At 40.7% G+C, this 22359-nt stretch overlaps 1 protein-coding gene and 1 long non-coding RNA gene across 6 annotated transcripts in view; both read left to right on the forward strand.

The window, feature by feature from the left end:
• Positions 1–22359, forward strand: part of LOC139828859 (uncharacterized) — a 327266-nt gene that overhangs the window by 217905 nt on the left and 87002 nt on the right. The gene's annotated exons all lie outside the window — the stretch shown is intronic.
• On the forward strand, positions 3513–10165 carry SLITRK4 (SLIT and NTRK like family member 4). 3 transcript variants are annotated; one of them, XM_065846450.2, is made up of 2 exons: positions 3513–3644; positions 6486–10165. In XM_065846450.2, the coding sequence occupies exon 2, from the start codon at positions 6536–6538 to the stop codon at positions 9047–9049; it is 2514 nt and encodes an 837-aa protein (XP_065702522.1). In that variant the 5' UTR covers positions 3513–3644; positions 6486–6535; the 3' UTR covers positions 9050–10165. The 3 variants fall into 3 exon arrangements, with proteins under 3 accessions (XP_065702522.1, XP_065702523.1, XP_065702521.2); XM_065846451.2 differs by lacking the exon at positions 3513–3644 and adding an exon at positions 3651–3768; XM_065846449.2 differs by lacking the exon at positions 3513–3644 and adding an exon at positions 3839–4153.

Genomic DNA, 22359 nt, shown 5'->3' on the forward strand with positions numbered 1-22359 from the left:
ATGTTGTAAACTTGTTAAACAGAAATTGTTTAGCCATGGAAACTCCAGAAACAGACAGAGCCTACTCAAACGTTTACTTTCCTATTCAAAGAATTGTTAACTAGCTTTCCATGTGTTCAAACAAAACAGTTTCTTCTCTACCTGGGCCCTGTGTGAAAGGTCACAACATTAACTTTGGGGCAATTTTTACCATTCTTTGGGAAATAAAAGGAGTAACATACAGTGCTTACGTAATAATTATAAAATAGAGTCTAATCCAAAGGGATTCCCATTAATTTCTGGAGAGTTTTTATATGAGTTTCTACTCATGGCATAAACCTTTTCCATCAAAACAACTCAAATACATTTGTGTGCACGTTACTTCTCTCCTGGATGTGTTTTTGGGAGCTGGATACACAAGGTTTGCTCACAGCTGGCCAGTACAGATGTCAGCACATGAACAAGGAAAGCATGTTCCTACACGGGTCACGGCAACTGTGATCTCTTGTCTTGGTCTTCTCATTTCAAGAGCCATGGATGTGTGGGGCATCAGCATCTCTGGTTAGTTCAAACTATTGGGGACTTATTTCATTTTCAGGATGGCAAACTGGAGAGAGAGCAGAAAAGTGCAACTCTGTGCTTGTGGAGAAGCGTTTAGGATGCCCACGCATCCATAGGTAGCATAAAGATAGGACGTTAGCAATTGTATGAAAGACACCTCCTTCTTGACACTTACACGTACACACTCAGCCTGAGTTCAGATACTGTGTCTTAAATTGTACTTGGAAATGCCCAGGAACAAGTAGGATGTTTAGCTCCTCTTTCCTGTCAGTTCATTTCTCACTCAGAAGATTACTGTTGGTGAAAAAGCAACTTATTGTGGAGAACTCCCCTTGACTTCGATGGATGTCCTATTTGCGCGTGTGCCGGACAGCTTGAGGAAAATGCTCCCAAGGTTTCATGCTGTGAGCAGTAGTTCAGCATCTCAACTGGCTTCTGCATTTTGATGATTCTGTTGCAGGAAGTTTCTTTCTCCTGGCAGATTTTGAAGACACATAAAGCACAGTTTCAGTCTGAAGTTCCTGCATCAGCTCAGAAATAAAATGGGATAAGCAGACCAAGCATGTCTGTGTGTTTGTGTGTTTAGAAGAAAAGTGTTGTTTAGAAGCTCTCACAAAAATGTGAAAGGAATCAAAACACAAATAGGTTTCTGTAATTTCTGAGCAGATTGCATGATGAATTTCAGTAGTCAAGAGTAAAAATTAACCTTTCTCTCCCAAGAACTTCTCCTTAGATACGGTAATGACATTACTGATAAGCTAACTGTACCATTACTGAATGCCACCCTGTGTGTGCCTTCTTGGGTGGGAAGTAGAATATCTCACGTTTTTACTTTTTGTTCAGATACTTCTCTTTGCAGAAAATCATCTTACTAATCTATCTGCTTGTTAGCTGTTGCTCTCCTTTTGCTAAACTGAAGAAGGAAAAACACATGTTCCTGTGGCAAATAACAGATAGAGAAAAAATCAAAGGAGATGAATGAGGTTCCATTTCAGCAAGAAATTTAAGAAAAGGTTAGAGATGACAATAACGGGCATTGTGTGTAGCCTGAAGTAATCTTGTAAACTTCAGGGGATCAGATCAGATAATCCAACTTGCCCTTTTTGTCTCTGCTGTCTTCCAATTACTATTTACCATCAAACTACACAAAAAATTTATACTGATGGTGACAGAACTTATAGCCAGATCATAAAGAAAGGGGTATAACCAAGTGATTCTAGGATGTAACCCCTTAAAGTGATTTATCCTTAAGCACGTAATTGTCTTGGATCACAGTCTTGACCTTAAGCTTATGTCATAATTTAAAATTATCCTTAGTATGGTTTGGTGTGTTGTCCTGACATATAAGCCTGAATCATGGTGAGTTTGACATGTGCTAGGTCAGGACAAGTAGCTAATAAACCACTTAAATAAGATTTGAAGGTGGAGTTATTTTTTTCTGACTGTAAATTAGAAATAAATATAAAAATATGACATACTAAAACCCTAATAATGAAATTTTGTTGCATAACTAAGTTTCTTTCTCAGATAAGTTCTACAACACCATAAACATGCCATTGTTAATAGCCACTTGTAAAAGAAACATCAAGAATTATTTAGAGTGCAATTTCAGTTCTCTTACATACTTACTCATTTCATGGTTTACTTGGTTAAAATATGATCTTTTCATATGGTCCTTGTTTGATTTTTCGATCAGTTTCTAAGCAGTTGTTTGAATGGTGGTGGGAGTAGTGATCTCTTGATATTGTCTATATGCTCTTTCACCAACTAAACAAGCAAGAAATTGGTTTAATAACTAACTTAATGTAGCTGGTTAAACAAAACTGGCATCTTGATGTTTACACTTGCATTTCTGTGCCTGTTGTTAAAATAGTTTTATAAACCAGATATCTTCCTAAATGAATTTTATTCTAGGCCTTTGCTCTTTATTCCATAAGTTTATTTAAATAGAATTCAAAAAATTCATCTTAAACTCTATGCAAATCCTTCTAAACTGGGACCTTTATACACATGCATTTCCTTTTATGTGAACAGTACTTTGTTAATTGTTCAATAATTAAGACAGTTTACATTTTAAAGACTTCAATTTTTAATTGGCTGAATAATAATCACAGATCACTTTCAGTTCTGTTGTGATATGCAAATTATTGATGTCTCAGCTGCATTTGTTTTCAGGTATCAGTCTATCCGCATAATACAAAATAACATTCTGCAATTATTTTGATTAGATGCACTCAGCCTTTGGAGCAAGCCATTTATTTCATTTCTGTAAATGAAGAAAGCAGTTGCTGTTTTCCATTCCCTGATGTTTACTGCCCAGAACTAGCACTCACAACTGCTATCTGTGCAATACCTAAACCAGTTTTCTAAGTGAATTGTGTTAGCATTCATGGTAAAGGACATGTAGTTCAACTTCCCTTGCAAGATTTCATCTGGTTAACTGACTCTTCTGCCCTGGGAGGAGATGTCACCTTGTTTGCGGGTATTCATTGCCATTTTAAAGTATATTATGAAAGGTAAATAGGAGTTCTTAATTAGCAGAATCTGTTTTGCACAAGTGCATAACATTAGAGGATTTTTTTTCCATCAGACTGCAGCTGTTACCTAAGCAGAGGAGGAATTTCACCTAAGCACAAAGAATGAGATACACACATAGCTGTGTTGTCTTAAGAAGGGGTCGGGTATGTCTCCTCACAGCGATATTGTTCCATAATTGCAATTCACATTAAATGCAGCAAATGTTACCATCCTGCCCACTCAGTTTCCACCTCTACTTTTGTTTCAAGATGGGGAGGGGGGCGGCGAGATCGTGAGAAAATACGGGAAGGAGAGTCCTTTATTTTTTTCCTCCTCTTCCCCTTCTGCCCTTTTCCCAAACGGGGTGCTGACCAGTGCACACCCCGGAGCTGAGCGGGGGCGGGATGACTCCGTCCCGGCTGTGCCTCGGGCTGCACTTGTAGCTGCTGCGCGCCGCCCATGGCAGCCCCGCGGCGCCTGGTGCGGCACTGGGGCCCCCCCGTTCTCACCGCCCCGGGGGGCGTCTCTCGCCCCACCGCACCCGCTTAAGCTCCGCAGGGACCCAACCCGGCATCTCCCCGGAAAAGGTAACGGCGGCGCGGCGCGTCTCCAGGCGTGCGGTGCGGGAGAGGCTTCCGCGGCTGCGATGCGCTGGGATTGCTCCGTTGAAGCGGCGTTTCCTTCCCCTCCAAAACAGCGCCCGAACGCTTGGTGCGTGCGAGTGTTTTTGTGTGTGTGTGCGCGGCGAAGGGGAGGGGGCTCTCTGTGCGTGCAAGGGGTGGGCGAGAGCAGTGCGATGGGAGCGGGTGCCCGTGTGCAGAGGGATCCTCTCCCCGCATGTGTGCGGGGGACCGTGGTGCCGGGTCAGGGCTCAGTGAGGCGGTTGCTGCATGCGGCGGAGCCCGCCGGTGTTCTGCAGAGCCGGGCTTCGCCTTGCTCCGCTCCTCGGCGCCCAGCGCGACCAGGGGTGCTCTCCCGGGCGAGTGCCCGGCTGCCCCCGTCGCTCGGTGGGTGCGCGGAGCTGCCGGAGAGAAAATCTCGCGGAGAGAGCGGCGGAGCGCAGCGGAGCGGGGCTGCGGTGACCCTGGCCACCGAGGTAGGGAAGGTGCCGGGCTCGCCGTGGAGCGCCGCTGGGAGCATCGCCGGGGCGGCCGGTCGCCCCGCCGGGCGTGTGAGTGCGGGAGGGGAGCAGGAGGCATGGCGGTGCTGCGTTTACGTGGGTGTTTTAATTTCTTTTCAGTATTCCGAAGGCTTTGTTTTTATTGCTAAAATTACTACTGATAATTTAAAGGCGGGGGGGGGGGGGGGGGGAAGAGATGAGGCGACAGTGGTTTCCTGCCGGAGCCTGCCATCCGCTCCCCGGCAGCCGGCCGCCTGCCGGAGCTCCGGACCAGCGGCACCCGGCGCAGCGCTGCCCCCTCCCATCCTTTCCGGGGGAGCGGGTGAGCAGAGGGAACCGGGGCCGAGCGGCCCGGATAAGCCGGTGGAGGTGTGGGAGGGACGGGGGGACAGAATCCGTCCGGTGGGGCTGGGGAATGGGTTGTGTGAAATCCTGCGGGCTGGACTTCGCATAGGTGTTGAAACGGGGGGGAGCATTCGGCGGCGGGAACCACGGTTGTGTCTTGGTGCAAAGGGATGCTGGAAGGGATGCTGGGTTGCATGGCCGCGCTGTGCCCGTTCCCAGCCGGCATGTGCGTGCGGTGTGTGTGCGCCCGTGTCTTTCCTGCCTTCCCCCGCCGGGAGGCAGAGGGCGACGGGGCGCCCACGACAGAGGGGAGCAGGCACCAGCCGAGCCGGTTGCGGCAAAAAATTGCGGTAGTGCCTGCACTCCTGGCCGGGCTCGCCGACCCGCCGCCAGCCCCGCGCAGCGCCCGCTGTGTGCCCGCTCGGCACCGGCCGGGGCCACGGGCTGAAGAAGAAGAGGGGACTTCGATGTGGGCGAGGCAGGGATATGAGGGGGCAGTGCCTGGGAGGGGGAAGGAGATGGAGCGGTGGGGGTCCGGGATTATCGGGCTGTCCCCGCGGGCTCGCTGGCCGCAGCCAGGGTGTGGAGCCTGCGGGGATCAGCAGCGGCTGCTCTGCTCCCTCTTCTCCCCGTGGTCCCTCTCCACGGCCTCCTTGACCCCTTCAGCCATCTCTCCCCCTCTTCCTTCCTTCCTTGCCTTCTCTCAGCTTTTCTGCTCCCTCTTGTCCTTCTGTCCTCCCTTCCTTCCTCTGCCCTCCCTTCCAGGTCCCCCAGTGCATCCTCCCCTCCCTGCAGCTCCCTCCAGCCCGATTTTCCTTCCTCCAGCTGGCTCCTTCTCTCTCCACTTACATCCTGGCTCCCTCCGGCCAACTCGGTGGCTTCCTACAGCAGTAAATGAAATGGACAAGTTGGGAAATAGGAATGCAGAAGGTGGGGGGAGCAATGTATTGATTATTGACCAATATTTAAAAAAAAAAAAAAAAGCTATCTTCTAACCCAGAGGAAATGCTGTGGCACCAATTCTTCTGCGTAAAAAATGGCAGCTCAGCTGGCCTGACTATATGTGACCGGTTCTTGAGAGCCACCTCTGTAGCAGTTACAGGGACAAGAGCGAATTACATGATGTTTTACCCAAAAAAAAGGAAACTTCTTGTCAGGTTTCAGTAGTGTCAGTAGTGTCAGGCTGTTGAATTGGGACTCTCCTGCCCTGCAAGTCAGGGTATTTTTGTTATTCCTGGGGATGGGGCTATATGCCTGTGCATGCTTCTTCCATATCTGTGTGCCTCCATTGATCACCCAGAGCTGATCTTCTTGTTTTGTGGATAGTCCATTGTATTTCTGCAATCGGTTTACCACCTATTTACTTAAACTAGGTATATTGAGTGACAGAAACAATGTGTGTGCATGCCTATTTATCTGTTGAGTGAATCTTACTATCGTAGTGATAATCTTTGTGTTGATGCTATAGATAAATATATTCATTATTGACATTGCTTTTTGTGTCTGCACCATCATCCTTTCTATATTGTGCTATCCCAACCCAGGTGTTTGGGCATGCATAACATCAGTATTTGTGTTTAATATGCCTGAAATGCATGGCAACATATGAGCAGTGCAGGACTGAGGAGAGTAAATATGCGTAAAATTGGAATCTCCTTTGGTTATTTTACTTTGTTAGTTATGCATGTTTGGCATGTACAAGAGACAGAAATATGTTTGACAGACCTCAGAGTTATTTGTGTTTGTCTACGGAGATTTACATTCTGTATTTGAAATCATTCTAGCTCCCGTGTATGTGTTGGGTTGTTAAAATCTTTCATATTGTTTTAAATTCAGTGCTTGTAGTTTATCTATAATCCTTGGCAGGTACAGTAGCTCAGTGGAATACAATTTTTAACCCAGATGACATTTTTGGAACAATGACAACTGAAAAAAACATTTTCTTCTTTCTTTCCTTCTTTAGATTCTTTATCTTTGTTCAGGAACCTAAGGTTGCTTGCTGATCACAAGAAGATGTTTCTGTGGCTCTTTCTGGTTCTGTCATCTCCAGTTTCTTCTACAACTGCAGATGCTGATATATCTGTGGAAATTTGCAATGTTTGCTCCTGTGTGTCAGTTGAGAATGTACTCTATGTCAACTGTGAGAAGGTTGCAGTCTACAGACCAAATCAGCTTAAACCACCATGGTCTAATTTTTACCACCTCAACTTTCAAAACAACCTGCTAATTATTCTGTATCCAAATACCTTTCTTAATTTTACACATGCAGTGTCCTTGCAACTGGGTAATAATAAGTTACAGAACATTGAGGGAGGGGCCTTTATGGGTCTTAGTGCATTAAAACAGTTGCACTTGAACAACAATGAATTAAAGATTCTACGAGCAGACACTTTCCTTGGCATAGAGAACTTGGAGTATCTCCAAGCTGACTACAATTTAATCAAGTTTATTGAACGGGGAGCCTTCAATAAGCTTCACAAGCTGAAAGTCCTGATCCTTAATGACAACCTGATTTCATTCCTTCCCGATAATATTTTTCGATTTGCTTCTCTAACCCATCTGGATATACGAGGGAATCGAATACAGAAGCTTCCATACATTGGAGTTCTGGAACACATCGGGCGAATTGTCGAACTGCAGCTGGAAGACAACCCCTGGAATTGTACGTGTGATTTGTTGCCTTTGAAAGCGTGGCTGGAGAACATGCCCTATAACATCTACATTGGAGAAGCTATCTGTGAAACACCCAGTGACTTGTATGGAAGGCTGCTGAAGGAGACCAACAAGCAAGAACTGTGCTCCATGGGGACGGGGAGTGATTTTGACGTGCGCATTCTGCCTCCTTCCCAGCTGGAGCCCAGTTACGGCACACCGAACGGCCACACCACTCAAACATCGGTGCACAGATTGGTCACAAAGCCGCCAAAGACTACAAACCCTTCGAAGATTTCGGGGATAGTAGCAGGCAAAGCCCTATCTAATCGCAATCTCAGTCAAATCGTATCTTACCAGACCAGGGTGCCTCCTTTAACTCCTTGTCCGGTCCCCTGTGTTTGCAAAACGCATCCTTCGGACTTGGGATTAAGTGTAAATTGCCAAGAAAGAAATATAGAGTCAATGGCTGAACTCGTACCAAAACCTTTAAATGCCAAGAAACTGCATGTAAATGGCAATTATATTAAGGATGTGGACACCACAGATTTCATTGAGTTTGAGGGGCTGGATTTGCTACATTTAGGCAGCAATCGGATTTCAACGATCAAAGGAGAAGTTTTTCGCAACCTTACAAATTTACGGAGATTGTATCTCAATGGCAATCAGATAGAACGTCTGAGCCCAGAAATGTTTGCTGGCCTCCACAACTTGCAATATCTGTATTTGGAATACAATGTTATCAAAGAAATCCTAGCAGGCACCTTTGACTTAATGCCAAATTTGCAGTTGCTCTACCTGAACAACAATCTTCTCCGAAGCTTGCCAGCCTACATTTTTGCTGGTGCACCACTTGCTAGGCTGAATCTGAGAAACAATCATTTCATGTATTTACCTGTAAGTGGCGTTCTTGATCAGCTAAAATCTCTTACACAAATTGATTTGGAAGGTAATCCATGGGACTGCACTTGTGATTTAGTTGCTTTAAAACTCTGGCTTGAAAAGCTAAATGAAGGTATTGTGGTGAAGGAATTGAAATGTGAGACACCTGTACAGTTTGCTAACATTGAACTTAAGTCTCTAAAAAATGAGATCCTCTGTCCTAAACTTTTAAACAAGCCATCTGCTCTGTTCACCAGTCCTGTGCCCGCTGTTACTTTCACAACACCACTGGGACCAGTTCGGAGTCCTCCTGGTGGCCCAGTTCCATTGTCCATCCTAATCTTAAGCATATTAGTTGTGCTTATTTTAACAGTGTTTGTTGCTTTTTGTCTTCTTGTTTTTGTGCTTCGGCGCAACAAAAAACCGACTGTAAAGCATGAAGGGATTGGAAATCAAGAATGCAGTTCTATGCAACTGCAGCTAAGAAAGCACGATCACAAGTCAAACAAAAAAGATGGACTGGGTGCAGAGGCCTTCATTCCTCAGACCATTGAGCAGATGAGCAAAAGTCATACCTGTGGCTTAAAAGAGTCTGAAACGGGCTTCACGTTTGCTGACCCACCAGGGCAAAAAGTCATTCTGAGAAATATTAATGACAAGGAGAAAGATTTATTGCATGTGGATACCAGAAAAAGACTTAGCACAATTGATGAACTGGATGAATTATTCCCTGGGAGGGATTCCAATGTATTTATTCAAAATTTTCTTGAAAGTAAAAAGGAATACAACAGCATAGGGGTCAGTGGCTTTGAAATACGTTATCCAGAGAAACTACAAGACAAAAAAACCAAGAAATCTCTAATAGGTGGTAATCATAGTAAAATTGTAGTTGAACAAAGAAAAAGTGAATATTTTGAACTAAAAGCTAAACTTCAAGGCTCACCTGACTACCTGCAAGTCCTTGAAGAACAAACAGCTTTGAATAAAATATAGGTCATACAATCTCATTGCCTACAGAGGACATTTATTTAATGACAAAAGTGCCTTTTGTTGACTTTTAACTTCCAAATACTATGTTATATTGATAGGCATAGAGGCAGGTGTATCCGAGGGTGTCTGATTAACTCTAGCTGCATACGATTTGTCAAGTAGAGGAGAATTTCCTTAATAGATTTTACTACATAAAGCTCATGCCCTGTGGAATCCTGTAGGGATACTGCAAACTCTATTGCCAAAGGGATGCTTTATACACGTTACACTGAATTTAACCTCAAGAGGCATATATGTTTTGTACCTTAAATGCAAAACCATCGTCTCCTTGTGATTTGTTAGAACAAACACAAGAAACCTGGTACTGCTATTTGTACCTCAGCTGGGTCCTTCATCCTGCACGTGGATTTAAGTTGGTGGAACTGGAGTAATCCTTTGATCTGTGGTGTTGTAACGGCACTGTTTAAAGGTTATCTGGAAAGTAACAAGCATGCAAAGAGAGAACATTCGATAGTATGTGTAAATTGGTTACATTTATGGCCTGCATCTTGAAACCACTGGAATTATAATGTTGAATTGTGCAAATATTTGTTTAAAATATACCATGCATTACATACCTATGAAATAAATTTGACCACTTGAAGCATACATGTCTATACATAAAATTATAAAAAAAAAAGAAGGAAAGAATATTTCAACCTGACTTCTGCAGTATTTGTGGCATCTGAAGCAAATATTTGATGTTTATGCAGAATCTATTGTAAGACTCATCTCCAATGAAAACTAGAGTTCTTTCTCAGTTATGTGAAAACCTTGCAACCCCAACGGGTTGTCCAAAATTGTCAAAGTGCTTACTGTGTGAGCGTAGCAGAAATTATTTTTGTAATATAATTCATATTTATGAAATACTTTGTATACTAAATAGGAAAAATATGTACTCCTTAATATGTATTTAATATGCCTGACTTGTTTTCCTGATCATAATGCATTAGTCATTCAGTATAAATAAAACCAGAACAATATACCAAACAGAAACCGGGGGTGTAATGTATAGAATAATTCAGAATTAAGTGATCAGATATAATAATAATAAAAATGTTCTGTACTATTCTTGTGAAATTAGCATATTATATTATTTCAGATTTGTTATTGATGATGCCTTTTAAAATAGATTCATTAGTTTTTTAGCATTGTGTCTCAGGCAATTATTTGCCATCAGCCGTCTTGCTTTTCAGCGTTCTACAGCTTAATTGAAATAGTTTTCACTACAAGTATTTACAGGAATTCATGGTAAGGGTAATATTTTAATTGTATATGCATAAGTTTTCTGTTCTTATTATCTGTCTGGATGCTGTCAGTCAGAAAAAACCTGATTAGAGCAGTGAACAATATGGCAAATCATGTCTATTTAAAACCATAGTGTAAAATGAATATAATGGTCTCAGTTCAGAGTATTGTGTAGCTCATATCTAGAGAGTAAAGACTGGGTTTTGTGAAAGCTGAATCTGAATAGCTAGCAGGAAAAAAAAAGAGTCAGGAGAATGGAAAATCCCCACTGTATGTCACTGATAGATGGTACCTTGAGATGAGAATGGAGATCTATTGGTAAAGCGTCATCCAGCAAATCTATACTAGGAGATTAACAAAAGTTTTTTGGCTTGAAAAGGAATTTTTTCTTTCATTTCAATAAGCTTTGGATAAGACCCTGTATCTACCTTGCTTCCAGAATCCTTTCCCTCTACCATCCCTTTTATATTCAGTACATAAATCAATTAAGATTAGAACAATATAAACATGATTTTTTTCCATGAATTTGAAACTAGCAAATATTACAGCAAGACCGAATAATAATACTGTGGAGAAGGCTATGTCAACTGTTTTCATTATAAATCTCTAATTTCAGGGCTTTATGACACTGCTGTGAAATGTTTGTTCTGGAATGATACTTGGCAAACAGCCAGCAGTGTATTTTTCACAAAGTTTACCCCAAAAAAACCCCAAAATCCAACCAAACCTGCTTTTTCATTTAAGAAAAAGCAAAACAAAACATTTTCTACTTTTCAACATTTATTTATGCTCATTACTTAGAAAGAGGATGTTCTAGGGATTTTCAGGATGTGGATATTATGTACATATGCATTTCTAGCATCCAGAGTTCGTGGCTGACCGGTGATGCAACACATGGCCAAGGCTTAAAAAAGAACATTTGAGCTTATTGTGGTGTCTGTGTAGGAAGGAGCGTTAAAGATGCGCTGAGGCGACGGGCTGTGATGGCTCCATCAGCAGGATGAGGGAATGTGTCCAGGTAACTGAGGTTTGCCAAAGCATGAGACTTCTGACCCTTCAGTGCATTGTTACAGACCTTCCCGTCCCACTCACTTCTCTTGAGAGGTGTGCATTCAAACTATTGAAAACAGCAATTAAGCGAATACTTTTAATTGTTAAAACTGGTGTGCCTATGAGTTGCGTTGCCCTGAGTTAGAAGAATGGTGATAAACGATATGATAAATGACCGTACCTTCTTGCGCTAAAAATTTGAGGGTTTGTGTTGTTTTCTGTGGGGTTTTTTTTGTGTTTGGCTTTGGGTGTTGTGTTGTGGTTTTTTTTCTTTTTCTCTTTTTTTTTTGGGGGGGCATGGGGGTTGGTGTTGATTTTTTGGTGGTGCTGGTGGGTTTTTGTTTGTTTGTTTGTATGTTTTTTGTTTTGTTTTGTTTTTTTTGAGGTGAGATCTTCTATTCACTGATCAAAAGAGGAAGAACTGAACTGTTATGCTGTGCCATTACATTGGGTCAGTTTTTCCTGCTCATTGAGGTCTCAATCCTGTAAAGCATTTCAGCTCAACCTACATTGTGTGTAGAGGTACTATTCATGAGCTAATAATTAAACACTTCCCAAGAGTGAGGCTTAGATAGAGGTTTGCCATTGAGTTCAAAAAAAGCCAGCTCAGAGACATTGTATATAACACATAGAGACCAGTGACTCTTGGGTTTATGCAGCTGAGTGTGGGTTCACCAGCATCAGTAAAGGTTGCACAGTCTGGACTTTCTTGTAGAACTTGTTCCTAAGTGTTTTACATATATGGTGCAATATGTAAGCATAATGGTGTGAGTGAAGAATGCAGAAGTTTGCAAAACACTGTATTTCTTTGATATCGTTACTTTGAAGGACAACCTTAATGTCAGTTTATTTTCTCCATGGTTAGAAACGGGGGATGTGTCTGCACAGCAGTTTTAGTGTAATGTCCATTCAAATCTATAGTCAGTCTCTCCGGGAAGGTGACTCTTTGGATGTGGCTTAACAGACTTGTCTGTTCATTCTGTTGGTTTGAGTGGCCATGCTTGTAAAATGGCTGTTAAGACCCATACACATACACGAAATCAGTGAAGGTGTTAACATAATCTGTTGTCTTCATTGTATTATAAAGAAATTTCAATTTTTAAATAAAATCAATAAAGCGTAATCATTTCCTTGAAAAAGATAAAAATTGTGCAATTTTATCAGAAAGCAACTACCATGGTGCAAGGACACAAGAGCATTAGATGATTTGTGTTTTGCATTCAGTGTTAAAGATTGACAATAATATAGAAATCTAGGTATAGAAATCTTTTTTTAAATGATGGTTTTTGAAAAAAGCCATCATGATGATCTAATTTATAACAGGCATGGCCTTGTGAATAACGTTAACAAATGTTTCAGAATCAACAAAACACATCCAGAACTTAATGGTGGTATCATATCTATAATATTGTTTGCATGATTTGTACGTTGGTATTGTATGAAATGAGCACAGTGAGGACTGGTTTGGTTTTGTCTTGTTTTTTGGTTTTTTTGTTTGTGTTTTTTTTGGCATCCAAAGAGTTAGGAAGGAAATATAAAAAGAATGTATTTATAATCACTCTATTTTAAATAAATAAAGCAAAGTGTATTGGTTTTACCCTGCTTCAATCATTACTATTCTGGGTTAGTTTATAATTAAAATATTTACTTATAACATCCAGCCTAATGTTAAACACAGCAAGCTGTTGTTTATGGATTTTATTTGCCTTCAGCAACATCAAAATATTAGCCAGAATTGACTTAAAAAATTGTATGGAATATTAATAAAATTGTTTGGTACTATTGTATTTCTGAAACTAGATTTTGTTAAGTGCCTGTAATATTCTCTTCTGGATCATTTGTATATGGATAAAAAAGAATCTATAAAGTAGTTAAACAGTAATGTTTTCTAATCACCTCGACAATTTCTTATTTTTTAAGGAGGTTTTTCCCATTTCTTGTTGTCTAACAAAATCCTTCTTGCCTTTGTTACACAAATAGTCCCTCCAAAGTCAGTGAATTTTTTTTTGCATTAGTAACTCAAGTAAAATGTAATTTTGAGTTGGATTCTGAGATTTTCAACACAGAAGTGCTTAGAGGAACTATCATGTAATGCTAGGGGCATTTGTTTTGATGTGCTCCCTTCTCAGTAATCATTTGGAATAAGACAGTTTTTCAGAGGAAAGAAAGGTTAATTTATGCTTAGCAAAAAGAAAAATACTGATCCATATACCATGTGAGTTGGTCAGGTTAGTTTCATAAGTGAAAGCTGAAAAGATGCCTTTAGGTAGTTTGACTTGCAAATTTAGATTTTGTAGTAAAAATGTTTTACAAAGCCTAATAAAAATTTTCATGGAAGGGGAGAAGAGCAGGAATAGAATTACATCTAGATTAAACATTCCCTGTTGTGTAGGTTTTTACAGGCATTATAATGGTGGTGAATGAGAATCAGAATATGACCTTGACTTGAAAATCAGGACTTGATGTGGATTTCTTTTCACTGATAGTTGCAGTGTAGCATAAGGAGCAAACCCTATGTGTACATTCCATAGAATTTCTTTCTAAAGAACAGCTTGAGAATCAAGTATTCATGTTTTGAAAGTAAAATGCATGCACTGGTTTCCTGAATGTAGCGGGACTTGGCAGTTTTCTGTTAACATGTTTTTCCATTATTTAGTGTTTATTTCTAATTGCAATTCATTAATCCTTATATATTCTGATTGATGTTGTGTTAAAATAAAAATAAGAATGTTAACGCTCAGGGACAATCTCATCTCAGAAATTTACCGGTATAAATCCAGACTAACCCAACAGACCTCAGTGGAATCAAATCAGTCTTACCCTAGTGAACACAGAAATTTACCATATTAGATCAGGAACTGATCTATCTGTAATTGAAATAAAAATAAGTATTTTTTAACGTGAAATAAAATGTAATTTTACTTTTTGCTCTATTAATTTACGTGGTAAAGCTGTTACTAATTTCAAATAACCATAGGGCAGAATATAGAGTAGGTGCCGTCGTGTGTCTGTTTGATGTCAGTGGAACTCTGCAATGATTCAAGAGCTGTGGGCATCCTGTAGATGTACTATGGATATGAAACTATTTAAATTTGCTGGTTTAATACATAGACTTGGGATATATATCACATAAAATCAAAATGCTCTCTTAACAATACCATTTATTTTGCCCCTATAATAGATCAAACTGACCTTGCTTTTCTTTCTCATTAAGTAGGGACTTTATTGCAAGTATTTTTATTTTACTTTTAATTTTATTCATGTTGATTAATAATACGTGAGATAATTTATTTAGTGTCTGAAAACAATGCATTTGGAGCAGTGTTATTTTTAAAATACCAGTCATTATAATAGTAGCAGACTGTCATATTATATTGATTTTTTCCATTCTCACTCCGGGAATTTTCGTAGCCATTTAACAGTAAATACTGCAGTAAAAACACAAATAATCAGATATGAAAAAAAGACACCTAGCTCGTACTAAATCTGAATTTTTTGTATGTGTGTGTGCAAAGGCTCAAAATACTGTAAATCAGGTCTGATGGTACACTAGCGTTACATCGTTGTCTTTGTTTAACTGGGAAAAAGAAGGGTGATCTCTATATTTGCCTCTTCCACAAGCATTTCATTTCTTGGTTTTAATTTCATGTGATTCCTAGAAATATGTGCAGCATGACCTTCCAGGGTATCCTTCCACTTGGTGTTGTCACTTCACCTTCAGTGTGCCCAGTCCCTTACTGAATGTTTGTCTAGACAGTGGTTAATAGCAGTTTCCAAAGATGCAAAGGGGTAAGATTTGTCAATTCGTAAAAAACAGCAAATTGTAGGAGACTTTCCTGAATGGTTTCTGAGTCATGTCAGATGATGTACGATCTGAAACTGAGAGGAGTAGGAAATGGTTTAAGCTTCCATTAGGAAGATTCATGTTGGGCTTTTGAAGCTGGACAATCATGGCTTTTCATGATCGTAAGGCTGTACAGTGTAAAGTAAATGTGAATTAGTCAATTGAATCCTGACAGACCGTGGGCTAAATCCTGCAGACATCTACACCCACCTACCCAAACTAGATTTTGGTGTCACTATGCACTGAAGAGTCTTGGACAAATAATTTAGGCTAAACTGGATGTTATATGTATTTCTTAATGAGGTTTTTAACTGAGATGTGCATACATTTGCGTGTACATTGGATGCTGTCTGGGTATGGAGGTTTGTCCATACCTAATGTTTGTTGAGCAATGGTCTCTCTTCATGAGATCCATCATCAGTGTTCACATGTGAATATGAGATGCTGCACAGGAGGTACACGTCAGTGAGCAGAGTCACAAAGGGCAAGGTGTTTTGGCAGATTTTGAGCTCTTCCATGTAAGAAACTACAGGAAACTATGTACCATACCGCAGATTTCCTTGCTCCCTGGTAGGATTTTATAGACTGTGAGTTCTCAGCAGGGTGTTCTTCTTGTCTACACACCACAAATAAGACTCCAGGTCACCGGTCTGGCATATGTGCAGTCTGTGTTTGCTTATACCCAAAAACAGTTTTGTGGAGAAGGGTGGGAGAAGTTGGTTTTGTTGTTTGCGTTTGGTTTTTTTTCTGGAATGCAAAATGGTCTGAATTTGAATTTTGCAGGATTGAAAAAGAAGAATACAGATATTTTAAAGAATGGTCACATTGTTGGGTAATATCTGGCTTTATAAAATATTTCACTGGGAGAGAAAGCAAGCAGTTGGTTTTATATTTTTAGCATGCAGCTTTTCAACTTGTTCCATTCTGGGGTTAGAATACGCCCTGGGAGCCAAGGGACTCACATGTGCAGCTCAGGGCACAATTTAGCTGCAAAAATACATCCTAAATATCTTGTTGCCTTTTGTGTGGTAGAAATTAAATACAAGGTTTTGAATGTTCCCTCTCTGCTTGCTCTAATGGAAGTCAGGAGAGTCTTTAAGCTCCTGCTGAGGTGTGTGTGCAATTTGATGAAGTCAGGAACAAGAATACAAATGTCATACAATGGGTGATGTCTTTGGCTGGGGTTAACACTTTGGAATAATTTAGGTTCTTATAGTGTCTTAAATGTTGCCATGTGGTTGCACTGTTTTATCTTCATGAAGATCTTTACTTTTGGGATCAGTTCAATAAATCGGTAGTTTTACAAATGTGATCAGGAGATTGTGTCCAAATGTCCAGCAAAAAACTTTGCTTTTGATTCTCATGGTTTTCTAAGGTGTAAATAAAAATCAACATCACGAATAAGCTATATTTAAGATATATTTTTGTTCAATGAAGACAACTTTTGCCTTAACTGAGTGAAATATTCTGAAAGTACTTTGAGAGAATTGGGCTACTGCCAAGAAATAAGGTTGCTGTTCTATAATCCTTTCTCAAGAATATAAGCTATGGAAGCACTAAGAGGTTTTATCTTTTAAGTAGCTTCCCCTAGAATGTGGAGTTTCACTTTAGCTTTTGGAATGGTGCAATGAACATGATTTTATGATTTTGTTGCAACTGTCACATACATAGTTAGTAACTATAATAGTAGAAGTAATGGTCAATGAGAAAACAGTGTGATGCATTCTCTCTGTGTAGCTTTGTCGAGTAATTTATACCACTTCAGCATATGACAGCAAAGATAGTAAGGATTACATATTGTAAAGTGTGTTGGTAGGGAATCGCTTACATTTGTAATGTGCTTTCAAAGTGAAAGCAATATGCAAATGAAGAGTATTATCAGCATACAATCCATTTCAAAAAGGAAAAACCATTGTACTGTACATAGTACTCTGTTGTTCAGATTGACAAATATCACTAGAAGCAAATAAGCTGGGTTTTCTCTTCTGTAGGCTTTTCTCTTTCATTAAATAGACCTGTTTTCTCTATACAGAGCAATGTAGCTCTGAGCCATATACAAGAAAATATATAAGCCTAAAAAAGACAAGCAAATAGCTCCTTCCAAAGAGAACATCTGCATTATAATAATAAAAAAAAAGCTCATTTTTTTCAATAACATTGGGACCTCTGGCAGTTTTTGCTTATGCTGAGATGTAGAATTGGAGTTGGTTGCTATTTCCTCTCTCCACACAAATATTCCCTTTGACTTCACACATGCATGAGGTCAGTGTGCCTAGTGTCTCCTAGTGCCCAGTGGGGCTGAAGCAACAACATGTAATGATACCTGCTTACACAGGCATTTACCATGGGCCTCGCAAACAAAGTTATCCCCAGAGACAACAGAAGCAGGTCAGTGACCTTTGCTAAAGTGTCTTCTTGTGTACCCTCTGGAGCAAACCTCTGTGACATAGCCCAGAATGTCCGTAGTTTGGGTTGAGGAACAAGGGGGTAGTAACATCAAGGGGCTCAGTAACATCCTTGTTCTGACATTGCATGAAGGAAAAGTAACAGGAGCAGAGCAGCACAGCAGCTCTGTAACCAGGAAGGTACAACTTTCTTTTTGACTGTCTGCTACTTCAGTATATGGGCTAGTCCATTTTGCAATAGGAAAAGCAATCTTCGCTTCAGGATCCAATCTAAACTCTAAAGTTTGGGACCAGGCTGGAAGAGCTTGTTTGACCAAATGTGTTGTCCTCAACAGTACAGCTAGACCAGATCCTCTATTACAGAGGTGTCAAAGTCATTTTAACTGGGGACCACATCAGGAGTTTGACTCCACTGCTCCATCAGATTTGTGAAGATGCACATTTTTTCCCTTTCTGTAAATAGTATACCGTCAATCTTGCATTAACAGCTTGTAATGATTCTGTAATGTTCTACCCATAATGCATGTTCACATGCAAAATGGTCATCTCCATGCATATTGGTAAATGCCACTGGCAGTAGATGAGGATGAGCATATTTTTACTTCAAAGCCTGTTGTGGTGGCTGGACTCAGCTTGTTTTGCCTGATAATTACATATGCTTCTGATATAATAATTTATTTATTTTCTGAATCATAATGCTCTGTTATTAACAAAGAGAGAAGGCTTTCACTTTTTTTCCCCTCATTCTTCTGTGCAGCAGAAATTCCTTTAATATATTTGCAACCCATAAAGAACAATGAAAAATCCTCTACAGTAAAACTCCACTTTATGTAACGCACTGAAGATGGCACTGTAGTAGCAATTTCATACTGTGAATAATACAATACGCTCATGTTTGCTGGGAATGTATGATTCTTTTTATTTATTTAGCTCAGCTAACATAAAACCAGAGGTCAGTTTAATGCATCGCCACCTGACACTGCTACTGTAATTAAGGCCCGAGAAGTCTTTCTGTCGCTTAAACTTATCTGCAAGGAGATTCCAACTCAACTCAAACTATGTGGAATAGTTCATATTTGATCTTTGTAGGAAGTTTTTTGTTTGTTTGTTTGTTTTAAAATTCACAAAGGAGGTAACAAAATCCTTTCTCTTAAGGATATGACTTCTCCATGTCTGTAACCTTTACAGGCCATATTACACCTCATTAACATGACATCAGGTCTCTAAACACCTAATGGACCCCATGGCTGAGCTTTATGGTATCAGTTGCATTATATAAACCTTCAAAAATTCAGTTTCCTGTAGAGTTTGAAGGCTTTTATCCATATGAAACAGGAGCTTCGAGTTTAAAAAAAGTCCAGCCCAACAAGCAAACAAACACACATGAAGAAAGCCAGTGATAGGTAAGAGTCACAATTAGGTTAATGACATATTCTATTAAGAATGAAGAAAAACAAGTTTAAACTGACAGTTATATAGATTTGAAATGATGCTTTTATCTATTTTTTAAACCACTCCTTCTAAGCCCTTCACTCATACCAGGTGGGAGTTTTGGTTTGTTTTGAAGTAAGTGAGTAATTGGGCCCCTGTGCAGCAATTACTTCTCACAGCTACTTTCATCATACATACTTAAGCTGTTTTGGAGAGGATTAAAAATGGAGAACTTACATTCTTTGTAGGATTTGCCTTGCTCTGGAGAAGTCAGTGGAACTACTGTGTGAACTGCCAGCACAGGGCTTTTTTTCAGGTATCGAGGAAAAAAAATCATGATTTAAACCCCCACTGATTTTCATGACAGACAGCAGCTTCCCCAAAGGACATAATACTCTTTGTCAGCAAGCCAAATGCGTGGTGGGGAGCACTGAGTTTTTCAAAACTCCCAGGATATGTACTTATATGCCAGGTTGCAGAAAGAGAAGTGCTTAGGCTGTTTGAGAGGGGCTCAGCTTTTTTCTCTGTGAAGGGTGATGCAAAGCCAACCGGGTATTGCACGGCTTTAGAAAAATCTCTGCAAAAGAGCCAAGTGTCATTTCCAGTGAAAGAGCCTGACCCCGCCGCCACTGAGCATCCCTTTCTGTGGGCTGTTCTATCCCGTCAGCGTGGCTGTTCCTTCTCCCAGCAGGGATATTTGTTTTCAGAAGCAGCAGCCTCAGTCCTGGCGTGGTGGGCAGGAGAGAAAACAGCACTTACTTTGCTTCACTTGGCACTGGCTCTGCTGATCGATTAATGAGCGGTCTTAACCTCCTCAGGCTGTCCTCACTCGTGTTCTGCAGTGGGAAGGATGACAGACACACGGGGCATGTTACATGAGAGCCTTGTAGCGGAGACAAAGAAACAGACGCAGAAGTGCTTGTTTGGGAAACTGGATCTGGCTGCACTGCACATCGGTGCTGGAGAGTAGAAAACAGTGTGAGGACCATCCTCAGGTCCTGGCCAAAAGCTGAGCTGCTGAGCCCCAGCTCTGCAGCATCAATCTTAGGTGCAGGACCCAGGAGTTGCTGGGACCTGGTACCAAGTACTTTTGGAGCTGGGGCTTGGGGTCTTCCCCCCGACACCCTGGCATTTCAGAAGTCCTTTGTGTGCAGCTCGTCAAATATGTGAGAGTTAAATAAGCAAATATGGTGAAGTCCTTGATCTTGGAATAAATCTGGTTGTAGCTCTTTAATTACCCCAGCAGAGTGCTCCTCTCTGCTCACAACACTTGCAGCTGCCTGAGATCTGCATCCTTCTCAGTGTCCCCTCCTCTGCCAGCTCAAAAATTCCTACAAAACTCCTTCCTACAGAGTCCCCTCTGCAGAGGAGGATGCTGGTTTTGTTCTGTTGTGAATGAAACCAGGGGTTAATGAGTTCTATTTGTACCACCACAACCTCTAGCTACAGGAAAACTGAATGTGGGTGGTGGAGACAGACAAAAATAAGCCAAGAAGCTTATGGTAAGGTAAGGGAATATTTGAGAGGTGCTGAAGGAGGTACTGAAACAACTTGGGTTTGGAGGTCTGGAGCTGGAATTTTTGCTTAGAGGTGACTTTGGGGCTGTGGGATTGCTTAGAGGCCTGTGAAGTGCTTAGCAAGCAAATCAGTAAGTTAGGTGGGAACAGGCTGAGCTGCTACAAAAATAAGCAATCTAACTTATACACTCATGTAAACTTTTAGAGATCTCTGTGATGCATTGGCCATTAATATTTAATTTATCACTTATTAAATATTTCATTTTGTATAGTTCTTTAATGGAAAGGTGATGGATTGTGTTGCCTACAAGAACATGTATATAGAGATCTGGCAGATCTGTCTCTTGAAAAATAATTATATTTATATCCAGCTTGCAGGAGGTAAAATGCATTCTGAAGAGATTAGTCATGCACATTGTCTCATTTTAGTTCAGAAAAAGGCAGGAGTAAACACCAGCAGGCAGTATTTGTATTGCAAAGGGAGAGTTCTGAACCTGTAGTGAAACTGCTACTTGGATCTTCACTACCGCCATCATTACAGAAAAGTTGAGCTGTTTGCTTTTACCTCCTATGGCTGATGGAGCAATGATTATGTGAGGACTTGAGATATTAGCACAGGCCCCAGTGCAAGGAAGATATAGAAACTACACAGGGTCCTTGTGCTTGTGCTCTCTGTGTTATCAGCAGTGCAGTGAACTCTGCACCCTCTGGAACAAAAACCTTTGCTTCTGTGCCTCCTGGGGACTTGAGCCACTCTCATATTTAAGGGGTGAAGCAGCCCAAGACACAAGCTAGTAGAGTTGAAACACTATCAAAAACCAGTGTTGTGCAATCTTTCTTATTTAAGTCTTTTTTTTCCCCATGCAAATGGCATGTGAAAGCTCCATGCTACAGCCTCTCTCCAGTCTTGTGGTCACACATGGCCACCGTCTGCACCCTCTGTGTCCCATACCACATGCACAAATCCTTGCATATCTTGAAAGCAGTTTCCCTCTCAGTTCTCCAGCCTCTGGTTGTGCAACAGACCATGAAACCCCCTTCCTCTTCCAGCAGTTTTTTCTCTTAATCCAGTAAAGCACTTTCTTAGATCCTTCATAGCAAGCTTAAGCATTTGTTTAAGCACTTTGCTAACCAGTGTTTTGCTGAATCCTTGCCAAATGAAAACAGGTGGGTTAATTTACCCAGATACTCTTTTGTGTGCCTTTAGGAGAGTTGTTAGTGCAGCAATCTTGACAAAGTTATGCTCCAAAGCAAGCACAGGGCAGAGTTGTGTGGTTCAGACCATAAGACAGCTTGGAGTTCTCAAGGCAGGTGTGGATTTGGGGATCATGCTGTGGGATTGAAAGATTTTGGAGATTGATGTTAATACGTTAGAATTTGGTATCAAATGTTGACCGCGGTCCATCACTCAAGAAACAGTGTGATAGGTTTAAGGCTTTGCAATATATAACATACTTTAAAAAAATAGTAAATAATGGCTTATATGACATATTAATGAAATAAATTATTAGCCTGGGAACACAAATCTGTAACATAATTCAAGAGCAGGCTGAAACAATACAGCATTGGCAGTATTTATTGTTCCAATGTTTTGTTTAAGTTTTTATTTTTGTGTGTGGTTTGGTTTCTGTAACTGATGATACTCCTACTACCCACGGAGTGTCTAGCTTGTTACCAAAATGTGCCTGTTTAGAATAGTTTTAATGTCAAATGAAAAAGTATGCGGAAGAAAAGAAGGGTGGAATTTGGACTTTAAAATGTCTTTCTCATGAATTATTT

Source organism: Patagioenas fasciata, chromosome 11, assembly GCF_037038585.1.
Source record: "Patagioenas fasciata isolate bPatFas1 chromosome 11, bPatFas1.hap1, whole genome shotgun sequence".
Classification (NCBI taxonomy): domain Eukaryota; kingdom Metazoa; phylum Chordata; class Aves; order Columbiformes; family Columbidae; genus Patagioenas; species Patagioenas fasciata.